The sequence below is a fragment of the Musa acuminata genome, chromosome BXJ2-6 (assembly GCF_036884655.1).
Source record: "Musa acuminata AAA Group cultivar baxijiao chromosome BXJ2-6, Cavendish_Baxijiao_AAA, whole genome shotgun sequence".
NCBI classification, from domain to species: domain Eukaryota; kingdom Viridiplantae; phylum Streptophyta; class Magnoliopsida; order Zingiberales; family Musaceae; genus Musa; species Musa acuminata.
In genome coordinates, this window is record NC_088343.1 from 4582862 (window position 1) to 4598890 (window position 16029).

The window sequence follows — 16029 nt, forward strand, 5'->3', positions numbered from 1 at the left end:
AATGTCTAACAAACTCTTTCTCATTTTGATGGTTGTCATGTGGAATAAATAGATACCGATTAGATTTCAAATTTTGATTGATCGAAAATAATAGTCATATCAATATCTTTATAAATATCCATACTATATACATATTATATATATATATATATATATATATATATATATATATTCATTTTCTATATTTTTTACAAGAGAACGTCACATAGTTTATGGAGATGATGGCTTTGTTGTCTTTAACTAGCAGCAGTGGACATCACCTGATTTCGGGACGCTAACATCCTTTTCAGCATATATCTCATCAACATCATGCTCAGGATTTGAGCTCTAATCGGTCTCAATCCATATGATTAGATCAGCTATTGTCGTTATAAACTTTGGATACCACCAAAATAAATTCAGAAGGTCTTAAATAAGATTATTTAGTCTCATATTAATTGAGGAGTATAAGGCCATAAATTCGATCAGGTCTTCTTTATCCTCATAGGCATCTTTTAGAACTTACATGCTCCGAGGGGATAAAACCGTACAAGTACGCCCATCGTTTAAAATGGATAATTCCTCGCGAGCCAACGGACTGCACTAATAGCCGATCGACTAAATGATCCCTTATCATATTGGCGCTAGAGGAATGGCCCAAGACCTGCATCTCGATCGAGCACACTCACTCCCGAGCCGTGATAAAACTAATTTATTAACTAAAAGAAGGAAAAAGAATATTTTATGAGAGGACACAACGCAAGGGAGTTTTTGCATCAAATTAATAATTACAAAACTAATATCACATAAAGCAGTCTCTCCAAATATATTTTGGTTCTGAACTTATAAAATGAATGCTAAGCTTCTCACAAGCATTTTATGCTCGTAATAAATAAATAAACAAGACTAATTTATTTGAATGAAATATATAGTTCCTCATTTGAATGAAATAATTAACTTTTCATAATATATCTCTGGCCGAAAGCTAAGACTTCCTCACTCTCCTCCTTTTGTCGCTCTATGATTGGTAATCTCTTTACGATAAGTGACTTTGCATCTCCTTACCGACTCTCAGTAACACATGTACACTAATCCTTAGATTTGTGTGTCCTCTCTGATTGATGTCGATGGCACAGTTTGAAATTCCGACGATGGATCTAAATAGAGCAAGATATATAAACTAAAACCCCTTCTCTAGATCTTATGACCTCTTTGTGCCTTCTCTAACGATAAATTTTGTTTAGAAATCTAATGATAGATATACAATCATACATGGGGGATATTCTATTTTACAATACCATATAGACTCTTATACCATCTACCCTTACACAAAATATTATTATGTATAATAAGTGTTTCAAATTAAATAAAACTTAGATAGATCTATCACTAAATATAAAGCACGTCTAATGGTTAAAAGATTTCATTAATGATCAGGTGTTGATTTTATAGAAACTTACGGTTTAATTGTTAAACGGATGACAATTTTACTTATCTTCAGTCTTGCTTTCACTCAAGATCATCACGTATGACAATTGAGTGTTAATAATGTTTTCTTTTAAGAAATTTTAACTAAAAATATTTTTTTATATAGCAGCCCTTGATTTCATTCATTTTTAATATTTTAATTATGTCTATAAACTTTGAAAAATTATTTATAGATTTTACTAGGCTTCCGAGAGTTAGTATACTAAACTTTGCTTCTCTTTTTTATGTTAATCAATTTTATTAACTCTAAATGTTATGATCATTTATTCCAATAACGATAAAAGAGATATAATATATACTTATTGATAATGTGGATGTTATCATCATCTCATGCCATAATTCCCAAGAGATTAAGCACTTTATCAAGTAATTATGATAGGCTGATTCTCTAATGAAGAACTAGGTAAACAATTTTCTAAGTGTAGAGGCAGTAATCACATCTTAAAAAAATACATTCAACATTTATTATCAAAGATAAATATGTAAAATGTAAAAAAAGTTATCACCCCACTTGGAATTTTATGTTGATAACTTTATTATGAATCTTGCACGATGTCGTTAAACACTTGATTCTCTATAGTACTTACATTTTACTTGCTCAGATATTTAATTTGTAGTCAATAAATTATCATAATTCATGCATCGACACTCCATCATTTATTAGTTTACGCTCTAAAATATATTATATGATATCTTAAAACGACTCTAAATCATAAACTTATTCTTTGTAAATACACATCACATTATTTTTATGATTTTGCTTATATTTATCGGGCTAGCAATACTAATGATAGAGCATCTATTTTGACATATATTGTCTTTCTTCGAACAAACTTGATATGTTGGAATTTCAATAAGCAAAACACAAATCATAGATCGACCATAAAAGTTGAGTACTAAGTTATCATCATTATTATTATAAAACTCAATTGGATCATTAATTTAGTATTACCTCATAATCTACTCCAACATATATTATGATAATCTCGATGAAACTTGTCTATTCCCCCAACCCGATGTTTCACTTATTGCCATTGATTTATACTTTCTCAAAGATCAAGCTATAAGATGTAAGCTATGTGTATCTCAGCCCATATATTTGACCAATACCACATTCATACTCCTTCACAATACTAGTTGCTTGTAAGTTGTTCCACTAACATCATTTTATAATTAGCATCCATGACAAAATCACAATTTTATGAGGTGTGATAGAGGATCATGAAAGCGAATTAATAATAAAAAATTTGACTAGCAAGCTTTTATTCCTAATATGTCATGATTCTTAAGCATTCCATAATTTGAGGATCAATCACTATGATACATACAGATGATTGAGGGTACTCTCCGTCTTTAAACGAACATATCTCTTAAGTCATCTTTTGTTCAAAGTTTTTTTTTGAGACAAATTGAGACTTGATATACAGTATTATTCTCTCGCCAATATATAAACAAGAGCTTCTCATGTATGATTCAGGATAATTTTTTTTTTTATAATTTCAATCCTTGCATAAAATCTCGAACAAACTTAATACCAAAGTGATTGTGCCAAATATGTTCCCACTATTAATTTTATAAGTGACGACTTATGATGCAAGAGACTCAAAAATCATCCCAAAGGAGCATCCACCCAAAGATTCGATTCTCAAAATGAGAAGACATTCAAAAGGTTTGCTTAATCAACTTGAACACGTGACATGAATCAAGATTTGATTCTGCGAGGATCTTCAAGAAGTTTGCTGGATCAACTCAACATCGATTTTAACACTAACATAATATATTTGCTATCAAGTTTTACATAAGTAAACTTATAATTTCTTAATAATATTTGGTTAATCATGATAAAATATATTTTAGGTCCAAGACACGTCATAGTCAATATCACATATCAAGTCAGAATCTGTATCAAGACGTTGTTCGACACATCTCGTCCCGAGAATCCCAAGCCATCTTGACTAATCAGCGACGATATACCACATCCAACGTTTTTTTATCTTTGAGATTTACCTAAAATACTACTTCTAATTCGATCGCCTTCCACCGGTCTCATACTACCATAATAATTGATTATATTTGATGAATCGAATCAGCACAACCCAATGCGAATGAAATCCTTTGGGTCAAATTTAAGACCAATAATTAATACCCATCGACGGTTCCAAGCAATTCCCCAATAGACTCTCCTCTCCTATTAAAAGATTCGCTAACAAATATTTAAATCGTAAATTAACATAATTCATTCTTTAATAATCATAAATTAACAGAAATTATCATTAGTGGACTCTATCAACATCGCAAAACCGCATGTGAACTAATTGCCGTTGCTTTTCCCGGAAGTTGTACACGGCAACTTCCACATACGTTACCCTCACAAAAACCGGGCCCCTTATTGTGGGACCCTGTTTTCTTTCCATTGGTCGAACGAGTACTTGTTAGCGGTAGAATTAAGAGTGCTGAAAGCGTCGTTCTGTTTAGCTCTTTTTCACGTGAGCCGGAGCTGACGCGGAGAAAGATCGTACTCGGCATCCAATTCCATTTCACCCGATAACATACCTTCACGTTCAGTAGACCGATGTATGTTGCCACAGCGGGACCCAAAACATTTTGGAATCGTGGCGGAAAAGGAAATCGGGTAATCCGAAAATGGTACGAAAGAGTAGTGTAGGTAACCGATTAGAATTAGGGGACGGGAGATCACAGCTGGCCCTAATTCCCGTAACACGCGGCTGCATTCCAAAATCACCCCACACAAGGAAGAGGGCGCTTCCACCCGTCCGTCTTCCACCGCTCTCCTATTTAAAGCCCGTGCGCTTCTTCCTCCACGCATCTGCTCGGCGCCGCTTCCTTTGGGTTCCCCTGTTCTCTACATCTCCACATACCTTCCCTGGTTTCCTGCAACAAGAATACTAGTCTTGCCTTTTAACGGAGAATACAGAACAGATCGCTCGCCGCTGCCGCAGCCTCTTCTTGCCTTCAAATCGTACGTTTTCTTGCAATAGAAGAGACAACCTTTTTTTCGCTTTAGATCTTGTTCTTTATTCATGGAAACAAATATGACCGTCGTTGTTTCCTATGCTGCAACGCTTTCTTGCTGGTGTTTCTTTGAACGTGGTTTGGCACGGCTTGATTCTTTTGTTATTTGTATATGGATATCGAGAATTTTGTGGGATGGTTCCCCTCTTTTGGATTCTATTTTGCTTTATTTGTGTTTGAAACAGGTTCATTGGAGAGATTCTTCGTTCTCTGGATTGCCGTCCGCTGTTGTTTACCAGATTCTAATCTCGGAATGAGTTCTCGTTCGTTTCTATATATCTTTAATGTTATTTTTCTTATTTCGGGATTCTATTTTTCCTCTGGTTTATCTTCCGTTCGTTCGCCATTTTATTTTATTTTATTTTGTTTGTATAATGTTTTGTTAGTTTATGCTCTGATTTCTTTCATCTTTTTTGGGCCGAAAAATCTCCTTTTGGAGCTTTATTTCCTGTCGCTCATAAGAAATTGTGGTTTTGTTTCTCTTGCTGCAGAAGGTGTGGATGAATTAATGGAGTCTAAAGGCGGGAAGAAGAAGTCTAGCAGTAGTAGTAGTTCATTACACTACGAAGCTCCCCTCGGCTACAGCATCGAAGACGTTCGACCGCACGGTGGAATCAAGAAGTTTCAGTCCGCTGCGTACTCCAACGTAAGAACAACAACCAGAATGAAAAAAAGATTGAATCTTTGCGTTGTTTCGGCTGTTTTCATGTCAATTCAGATGTTTTTTCGTGTTGTCTTTGTTACATTTTTCTGATTTGTTGCATCACTTTGATCTTTTGCAGTGCGTGAGGAAGCCATCCTGATAGCCCTTCATGCCCTCTTCCGTAGAGTAGGATTTCCGTGCATTCTGTGTTGTTTCTCTTGCGTTTACCAGTCTTTGGCTAGCTGCTTTCTGATAACCGAAGCTCTCTCGTTCTCTCTTCTTGTCTCCCACTGCAATCAACCCTCACCGTTGTTCTTGCACTCACTCAATGGCATTCTTGATGGATGATTCGGCGGCCCCTCCCCTGGTTTCGCCAATTGGGTTCGAGGGGTACGAGAAACGACTAGAGATTACCTTCTCTGATGCTTCTGTCTTTTTGGATCCCCGTGGCCGGGGACTGCGTGCCCTCTCTCGGGCGCAGTTAGATTCCATTCTGGATCTGGCACTGTGCACCATCGTATCTCAGCTCTCGAACAAGGATTTCGATTCCTATGTCCTCTCTGAGTCGAGTCTTTTTGTGTACCCCTACAAGATCATTCTAAAGACGTGTGGGACAACAAAGCTCCTTCTTTCTATTCCTAGGATCCTTGAGCTTGCAGCAGAGCTATCTCTTTCTGTTCACTCTGCAAAGTACTCGCGCGGGACGTTCATTTTCCCGGGCGCTCAGCCATCTCCACACCGCAGCTTCTCGGAGGAAGTCTCTGTCCTGAATGGCTTCTTTGGCAGCCTCCAGTCAGGGGGTAATGCTTTTGTGATTGGTGATGCAGCGATGCCGAGCCGGAAATGGCACGTATACCATGCTACGGAGAAGCCCGAGGCGCCTATGATTACTCTGGAGATGTGCATGACCGGACTGGACCCTGAGCGAGCATCAATCTTCTTCAAGAACTCGGTCGACGGCCACGTTTCTTCTGCCAAGGAGATGACAAAGCTCTCCGGAATCTCTGATATTATCCCGGAGATGGAGATATGCGACTTTGATTTCGAGCCCTGTGGGTACTCGATGAACGGGATGCACGGCCCAGCATTCTCTACTGTCCATGTGACACCGGAGGACGGCTTCAGCTACGCCAGCTACGAAGCCATGGGGTTCAACCCCGACTCCTTGTCGTATCATGACCTGATCGAAAGGGTCCTCAGTTGCTTCGGCCCATCTGAGTTCTCTGTCGCAACCACTGTTCTAGGAGGAGGCTCCTTTTGGGCGAACAAGGTCGATATCTATGGCTACAGCTGTGATAACATGGTGGAGCAGGAGCTGCCAGGTGGTGGGCTGTTGGTGTACCAGACCTTTGCTGCGTCCTCTGCGACTCCAATGTCACCTAGGTCCATCCTGAATGACTGGCAAGGAAAAGACGACAATGGGTTCTCATCGGAGGGTGAGGTGGTGATGGACGACTGAGGAGAAGATGAGAACGTGGGGATGATTACGAGAAATCTCGCCGATCTTTGGTCAGTTGACAATGGCTTTTAAAGCAAAGCAGCCTGCCAGGCTATTAGTAATATTTGCTTGTGTTATATGCTTTTGTTTTAGCTCAGAATAAATGTTCTACGTGGCTTGCTGTGTCTGCCACAATGAGCAGTGCTATGCTATCTTGGGTGTTGGAAATTCTGATAAAAAGCTTTCGAACTTGGAATTCTGATGTGTGATGTTTACTTGTTTGTGTGCTGTGGAATAACTTTTTTTTTCTGTGGCATTTGAGATGGGGAGCTGCTTGTGAATCCACGTTCAACGACAAGGGTGGCGTCCGTGGAACAGGCGATTAGGCCGAGCCATAGATTCTGGATGTCGCCATTTGACGTTGGACTGATGTGCCACTCGCTCCATGCTTCCTTCGGCAACCTCATCCGCTGCTACAGTATGTTTTATCGAACACTGCTCCCTGGAGAAGTTGCCATCAGGCATTCCCCCACCCAATAAAAGTGACCAAAGACAGCGTTGGGTTGACTCTCCTTCCTGAATGTGTTTAGACTCTGTCTGTATGTATACGTTTGCTTTTTATTACATACATAGATAAGACAGACATGCGCATGGCTGAATTCTCACCGAAAGTGGCAATGACTTTGACATAAATGCGATGGAAATCCACGAGGATGGAATCTTCTCTCTCTGCGTGTGTTCTACGGTCCTGAAATAAATGGCTGCGTTGCTGATATTGAAATGAAATGGATGTTGAAGATGGATGGATTCTTCTTCTTGAATCCAATCTTTGCCTTCTTCCATACACCTAATTCTGATCCTGATGACTGGTAGGATTGCTGTGGTTGTAAGGATTTTGATGTGTTTTCCAACCCAATTATGACCGACCAATATCTTGTGATCATAGGCGTTTATTGTTGCTCTCCACAACCAGTTGCTAATGTATTGCAGGTTGTAAAGATAAATTTGGTAGCCATACAATGAATTCATTGCTGAATATATATATATATATATATATATATATATATATATATATGGTGTTATACCACGTGCACATCACGTGATTGTTGGGTACCAAAGGAAACCCTAGAACAGATGGATTCCCACCAACCATCCGAACCACGTGCGTTCGCGTCGCCACCCGCCGTCGCATCCAATCCGCGTCTCACAATAAACAAAAAAGAGGAGGAAAAGGAAAAGAAAACAAGCAGCCTCTTTCTTCTCTTCCACTCTCGCGCAGGTCCACGAGCTCATTTCTTCGCACAGAAATGGAGCTAACGGCGCAGCAGCTGAGGGGTTTTGATGGCTCGGACGAGAGCAAGCCCATCTACGTCGCCATCCGCGGCGCCATCTACGATGTCTCCTCCGGCAAGGGCTTCTACGGTCCCGGCGGCCCCTACGCGGTCTTTGCCGGCCGCGAGGCCAGCCGTGCCCTCGCCAAGATGAGCAAGAGCGAGGAAGACGTCTGCGGCGACCTCGACGGCCTCTCTGACAAGGAGCTCGGTGTCCTCGCCGACTGGGAGAACAAGTTCCAAGCCAAGTACCCGGTCGTCGGCCGCCTCGCCTCTTAGATAACCAACCCAACCCAACCCTCCCCTTCCCTCTCTGTCGCTTGTCGTAAAAAATCTGAACTTTATGCCGTTTACAGGTTAGATCTGTTGGGTCCTCTGTGAATCCAACTAAATAAGTGTTGATTGTCTGAGGGTGTGGTTAGATGCTATGATTGCTTCTTGAATCCCTCAAGTTTATCTACGCGTGCACTAAAAATGGAAATTTTATGCTTATTGAACTGTGTTTGTTTGTGCGTGAAGTAGGTAAAATGCTTAATTATCTAGATGGTGTCATGCCACTTTAAAAACAAACCACTCTAATCCATAAATTCAACCAAGTTGTGAGGATTTACTAAGATTTGCCTCTTCAATCCCTCAGGTACATCACTGTATGCACTAGAAAATGAAAACACCTAATGATAATTGAGCTTGATTTGTGCGGCTATATGTGGCTGTCAGGTTCAGTGTAATCAAGTTAATGGGTGAAGAGTCATTGAACTTAGCTAGACCTTACCATGCTTCTTTGTTCCTGAGTAAAACATCAGAACCAAGTTTTGACTGGAGCCCTCGTGCACAATTTTCACTGGATTTGTTATGAAACAAATAAATGTGTTCTGTGGTTTTGTTGTTATATGCTTGCCAATTCTACTAGTCTATGATTCAACGATAACAACTACAAGATGTCGTAAGTATTTGAGGTTGCCACATTGATCTTTTTCGGCCATTGAGTTTTGTATTTACTGACAATCTTGGTTAAATCAGGAAGTATGTAAATCATTATTTGAAGTTTTTGTAAAATTCTCTTAGCTGTTTTACCTCTTCTACATGTTCTTGCATCAACAATACTAATTGACATTCTTTGTCTAACTACATGTTTTGCCTAATTGTTTTTTTGGCAAAACTAACAGATGACTACATAAGCAAACTTTATAACTGAAATGAAGGTTCTTATATTTAATGAGTTATTATTAGATACCATTAGTTCTGGTTCAGAATATGTACTTGTCATCGTTCTTGTTGATGATTAAGCTCTTCTACCTTAATTTTTTTTCTTTCCTCTTGCTTTGTTGGTTGCTAATGGAATCATAAGGAGGTAATTAAGTCTGAATTTTATCTTTCAGCTTTCCGATCAATTTTCATTTGATTTTTCTGGATTTATGTCTGTCAAAAGTAGGTTGTTCGGAAGTCCTTCCGAGATCATGGATTCGGCATTGACTGTTATATTTTTCATGGTTGTTTCAGAATTGTCTTGTTACTGCTTGCCAAGAAAAGCATACTCTACTCAGCTACATGTCCTATGGTAGCTTCTAAAAGCTCAAAAGAACTCTTAGATGGATTTGTAGGAATAGAGTTCGGGGCATACCATTGTATCTGTCTGACATGAATAATAGCTTTTCATATAAAGTTGTCATTCATTCTAAAAGAATCTTTTTTGGAATTATATTTCATTCGGTTACTGTGTTAGAAGTGGCTGTTGAAATTTAAAATGCTTTAATTATTTAAATATAATATGTTTTCCTACCTTTTGTTAAAGTATTGTTTTAATCAGACTACTTAAACATGACATATTCCTTTTAGTTTTTTTGTCAATGTACTCTGTTTTAGATGCTTTCCATCTCTAAAGCTTTAATTCTCTGTTTTGGATGATACTTGTCATTTTTAAGTATGGTCTTCGCCACATGGATTGTTAAAATGAATGTGATGCTTTGTTTCGATGGATATAATCCATTCTCTCGATGTCTCTTTATCTGATAAATCATGGCTCTTTTTTCTATTTTCATGCAGATGAACCTTTTATTTGATTGGTCTTTGGTCTCTTTGCGTCTTTTTCATAAGTCACTGAATCCATTATGTTATAACTGTTCAGTTCCTGATACTTGAAACCTTAAAGATTTAAATAAGCCTCTATTAATGAGAACCATCAGCAAAAGCCAGATTTATCAGATTTACAACTTCGAGCAAAATTTTCTATGTCCAAATAGAAGACACAGGTCTGTATGGTGCCTCAACCAGAAAGGGATCTTCCAAATTCCTTCTCTCTAAAGATTGTAAATTTGGTGGTGTTTGTGAAAAATTGTTTGCTGCAGTGTTTACTTGTGATGAGGAAGTGGAAACAGCTGCTCATCTGATACTCCAGTGTAGACTTGCAAGAGATACTTGGCAAAGCCTGTGCCTGACTTCAGGAGGCTTTCCCTTATAAAAAGCAGTTCTGTAGACTTCTTGGTTATTGTTTACTGTGTGAGCCTGCTGGTTTTCATGGTTGAAAAGAACGCAAGAAGATTTTGTCAGGTTCTTCTTTGAAGGTAAGTTTAGATCAGTAGCTTGGGTTTCTCTCTCCAAGTGCAAGCAAGGTCATGCATGATTTGCTTCTCCTTTTTACATTTGTTTAAGCAAGGTCTTGTAAATTCTTCTGATTCCTTCTCCTTGATCTACTTCCTTAGCATAAAATGTGTTCAAATACATAATAATTTCTTGTGGGATCATATAATTTCTCTCCTTTAGGACTAAATCATATACATTGGTCCTTTCTACACTTTGCATTAATGAAATATTCTACACAAAACCCTTTTTTTTGTATTTTAAAGTGTAATCAACAAACTCAAAAATCAAAGGAATAATGAGTACTACAAGCTGCAAGTTTTAGGTCTTGTGGGATCCACTTTGCGGGGGCTACGTCACCCTGGAAATGTGTCGGGGTGGGTCGGTCGAGCTAAGTAGCGGTGCAGTCATCCGTCAAGTGCGCGCAAAGAAGACTTATCGCGGACTCACGTGCGATAAGCACACCTTCTCTACGTTTCGGTCTTTCCACTGCGCGGGTTCTCCCTCTCGTGTCGTCGATTCCTGGTGGGAGGATTAGGGTTAGGAGAGAGATAGAGAGAGTGGGGGATCGTGATGGCTCAGTTGCCGAATCAAGACGAGCTCCGGACTTGTTCCGGCCGCTCAGGTGCGGCGTCGGCGGCGGTGAAGTTGGAGACCGAGGATCCTTTGGATGATGAGCTCGGCCGTCTGAACAAGAAGGTTAAGACCGTGGCCCCTCATCAACAGGAAGCACCGATCAATCTTTGTTTGACTTCATCGTTTTATGGTTCGACCTCACGTTCTCTAACCAACTAGAAGGGCAAAAGGACTTTTTTTTTTGTCACAATAGTTGGTTATATTTGGTTTGGTGTTCTAATTGCAAACTAGGAACTATTTGGATAGAGCTCAATGGCAGAAAGAGAATCATGTAGCTAATAGTTGGGATATTACTACTAGTTGTTGTTGTTGTTCTAATTATGAGAGTTAGGCTTTATTAATTTTTTTCTATTCATTTTATTTATTGATGAGCACATATTGTAGAAGAAACTCTCTTTGTTGCAATTGTTATTTTTGCTTTGTACTGTGCAGAGTTTGTAAAGTTGGTAGCGTAGGTTTCTGATGTTTGTTTCTTGCAGGACGCGATGTGTAACTTGCTTGATGAACTTAGTCCTTTGGGCATACATCTTAGGAAGAGCCCATCTTTGGTTGATTTGATTCAGATGAGGCTTTCTCAAACAAATTCTTCTGCTGCATCTTGTGGCTCAACTTTGAGAGCTTGGGAGGTGGAAGGAAGAAGAACTGATGTCAGCACCTGTTTCTAGCACAACCGAAAAGATGAAAGCCTCAAATTTTCCTTTATCACTTTTGAGGATTGCTACATGGGAGGTGAGAAATTATGTTGCTCATGTAATTATTGTTCTATTTGTCTTTCAATTTCCTTTTCATGTTTGATGCCGTTTGGAAAGGTATCATATGTCAATAATGCGAAGACAAATTTCTGTCACTGCTTCTCGTCATCTGATTGATGTGATTGATTGTTCTTGGTTGTCCCATGTAGTCTGACTACACCACATGGTGAATGCTTGCTCTAATTTATTTCCATGTGATAATTGATCTGAGGGCTAAGAATCAGTGTATGTTTGCTAATCTTTGTATTATTGTTTATGAGTTTTGATGTAAACTGAATACTTTAGATTCACAATCGTATCTTCGATGGTAACTTGGATTTAGCTGTTAAGGATAGCAGAAGGAACTTTCTTCTAGATTGTCAGCAGATTCTGTGCATCAACTGCACAATATCAAAGTTACTCTTCATTGCATTGGGTAGATTTGTGGCATGACTAATTTGATGGCTGTTGTGAACAGCATATATCAAAAATATGAAAGGTGATTTAGTGGCAAAATGCTACTTCGTCAGACAAAATCATGTTTGGGAATTTCTGAAGGCGGTCTCAAGAGCAAGATGGAATTCCAGTGGTCAGACATTACTGATCTTAAGGCAACATGCCTTGAAAATGGGCTTGGAAGTTTGGATATAGTGATAAAATTTATTGCTCCGAGAAGTGTTTAATTTCTGACATGTTGTCTATTAACAAGCATATGGAGTTATCATTCAGTTGGCAAGACCACCTCTATTCTTCAGGGAGATTGATCCCCAACCTAGGAAGCATACATTGTGGCAGCCAACTCAAGATTTCACCAGTGGGCAAGCAAGCATACATAGGTGTAACTTAAAATTTCTTTTGCTGACTTACAAGCTTTTCTATTTTTTGTAATGTTGAAGTTTCATGATATATTATGTGGATCAGAATGCAATTATTAACAGAGCTTGTTTTCTAAAGTTTTGAAAATTTTCCTGCACGACGCATTTTGTTCAATGTTCTCATGGCTCATGAAGCAAAATTTTTGAGAAGATTATCCAATGTGATCCACGTCTAAATTCCTTGAGTGAACAATCAAACATAATTCTGGAACCTCCTCATGTTAAACCTCAATACTTTATATCTGAGGCAGGCTTTTCTGTACCGCCCGAGTCGGTATAGTATGGGCGGTACATACCAGTTCGACGGGCAACCAAGATGTGAACCGTCCTGTAGGTCCTATGAGTTTCTGTAAATACTTGCTACAACGAGGCTTCCATTTGCAATAAAGTACACTAGGCATTACTTCAGCATACAGGACCAGGTAATGCAGGATATAATTTGGTCTACTGCATGAGACAGATGCGATATTTAAAGTTAATTCTTGAGTTTATGTTTTTTACTGAACTTTGCTGTTTCAGTATTTGAGTCTTGGACAATGGAAGAAAATGCTTTCAAGGGGGTAGAAGGAAGATGAACCTGATTATTCACCATATGATGAATCAGTTGAAAGAAAGCCACTTATGCCAAGGAATGACTCATTTGGCGAGCTTCTAATTCTTCATCGCATAGCGTCGATGCCCCAGTTCTTGTTCAGTATCCAAGAAGATGCAGAGGGTGGATACCTTTAGCCCATCTTCGAAACTTGTGCATATTATCATCTCGTCTCGACAATACTCATATTTGATGAGCTCTGGCACAGATCAAGAATTTGCAGTTACAGATTTCTCATCTTAGCATGACTCAGGCCAGACTCATAGTGCAGGTATTGTTTTATGACCCTTGTAATTACTACAGCAAATCCTCACTATGTTAAAGAGAAGTCTATACTCCTTTTCAGGCTGATGTTCCTACTGAAACATTCTTTGTAGTGAGAAATTGATGATGATAATGAAATTGGATTTCACACTCATTCTTCCTATTCTTTTGTAAAGGCTTTGTTTTTACATTGAACTCTTTGCTTTGATACTCTACATGCTTTTCCTTCACATTAATCACAAGCTTATGATTCTTTATTTGGATATGATCTTTCATCAATGCCCAAATTCAGCAGGTAAATTGTTTATTTCCTGTTGTGATGATATCATCAATATAAAAATTGAAGTTTTTTTTTTCTTTTCTTTTAATCACTACTAGGTATTGAGGATATTATATTACAGTTGCTGAAGTAAAGATTTGGTCGAGTTCAAAGCTCATGTATACTGATAAAAAAATATTTATATTCCCTAGAATTTTAAAATCTATTCGGTGCTGCCCTTCATTTTAACTTAGTTCACCATTTTTTTCTCTTATGGAAATCGGTGACAATATTTGCATTGTTCATTGACATAGCTTAATCATGTAGTGATATCCAATCTCATTTTGCAGCATTAGAAGTTGCTGTCAATGGTTAATCAAATGTAAGTTTCTAAAGTTTAGGCAGAAAAAGATGGATATGAAATGAATCTGAGATTAGAAAGAAATGTAGCAAACTTAAAGACAAGTGTATTGTAGGCTTCTAAAAGGATGTCATGCAGCTCTGTGTTCTCTTTTATAGGTCTTCTTCTCAAATGTTGAGATACTTTTGTTCTTGAGGAGTCATAGCATCAGTTATAACTGTTTTTGGTGTTTAAAGAAGCACATCTCTTTCCTTCAACTCAAAAATGTTTTTACATAATTTCAAGAAATATTTTTATCTATTATTTGCTTCTACATAACAAAAGCTTGTCGTACTTTCCTACTTATTTCAGATCGATAATGCAATATTCTGATTTTTTTAATTATGTTCTTTTTCATTTTTTTTCCTCCTACTTTTAATATTAATTTCTATAATGTTCAAATCAAATCAAATTAAATATATATTAGGTAGAAGAAGGACAAAAAAAAAGAAAGGAAGAACTTTCATGAACATAATGTTCAAATCAAATATACGTCAGGTAGGAAAAGGACGAAAACAAGAAGAAAAGGTTGGGAATAAGGTGTCATGACCCGCTCACCGTTCATGTCTCACTTGAGCCGCGATTTGATGCCGACAGAGACGAGCGCTCGACACGAAGGGGCAGAGAAAAGTGTGGGATCGAGACAAATACAAAACACTTCAAAGACTACTCGTGACGTGAAGCACTTACTTCTCTTACGAGATTTGTCCTCACCAAAGGGTGACATTTATTCAACCTTCTTGCAGGAAAACTATGTTGAGATCCGTGCATCATCCCAATCGACTCAAACACACGTCTCGATCCATGTTCCTAAATCAGGAACCTTATCATCTCCATCCACGTAAAATATCGATACGTGTTCAGAGCTCATTCATTAATTCTGCCAATTATCATTCAAACAAGAACTTGCGTATGGCGTGTACACGTCTTCTTTTCTGAGTCTTTTATTATATCCATTTGATCGATTGCCTATCATGATTTGATTTGATGAAATAATTTACTAATTAGATCGAACCATTGACCGAGTTTAGTAGATTCCTCTAATCCTTATAAGTCTATTAAATTATATAAATTAATGATACTAAATCAGATATTATATATTATACATAAACAAATTATTTCCAAGTGATTTGCTACACTTAGACTGCACCAAAATAAATAAATAAATAAATACACCTTTAGTGAACTAGAAGTGCATCGCAACCCACGTCAGCAATGAAGCCCAATCTGACCGATACAAATTGTGTCTCAGGGGTTACTCACACCTCGCCAAATGCGCAGCTGCCACATCATCCGTAAAGTTATCACGGGTGACTTCGTCTCGTGTTTCTCTTGTCGCGATAAGCCTTGCGTGCTCGCCGAGTTGAAAGTAGGAGAAACATAAAGAATTCCGACGGCTGTCCGCACAAGTCAACCGGAAGAGAGAAAAAATAATGTGGCGAATTTCCAAAAAAAATACAAAAAAATCTATTATTTTCATAATTCTCTAATAACTTATATGGTACCTAAATATCTTTAATTTGATAGCTAAAACCACCTATTATTTTTTCTTTTTTTTTATGGATCGATTCATGAATCGATCTAATTATAATATTTTCAATAGTACCCTATATTATTTTTTAACATTAAATTATAATATTTTTATATATTACTAAAAACATTATAATTAAATCAGTTCAGACCATAAAAAAGTCCTTATGCGCAATTATCCTAATATAATATAATATAATATAATATAAATAATATAATATATAATTCGTCGGTGGACTTCACATTCCTCAAT

General features: G+C 37.9%; 2 protein-coding genes and 1 pseudogene across 2 annotated transcripts; all 3 read left to right on the top strand.

Moving 5' to 3' along the window:
* Positions 1–4238: 4238 nt before the first annotated feature.
* On the top strand, positions 4239–6840 carry LOC103986906 (S-adenosylmethionine decarboxylase proenzyme). The gene is made up of 3 exons (XM_009405053.3): positions 4239–4447; positions 4992–5146; positions 5283–6840. The coding sequence occupies exon 3, from the start codon at positions 5472–5474 to the stop codon at positions 6600–6602; it is 1131 nt and encodes a 376-aa protein (XP_009403328.2). The 5' UTR covers positions 4239–4447; positions 4992–5146; positions 5283–5471; the 3' UTR covers positions 6603–6840.
* Positions 6841–7804: 964 nt separating this feature from the next.
* Positions 7805–8409, top strand: LOC135614333 (probable steroid-binding protein 3). The gene has a single exon (XM_065111593.1). The coding sequence runs from the start codon at positions 7889–7891 to the stop codon at positions 8189–8191; it is 303 nt and encodes a 100-aa protein (XP_064967665.1). The 5' UTR covers positions 7805–7888; the 3' UTR covers positions 8192–8409.
* Positions 8410–10492: 2083 nt separating this feature from the next.
* LOC135613609 (uncharacterized) lies at positions 10493–13741 on the top strand (annotated as a pseudogene).
* Positions 13742–16029: the final 2288 nt, after the last annotated feature.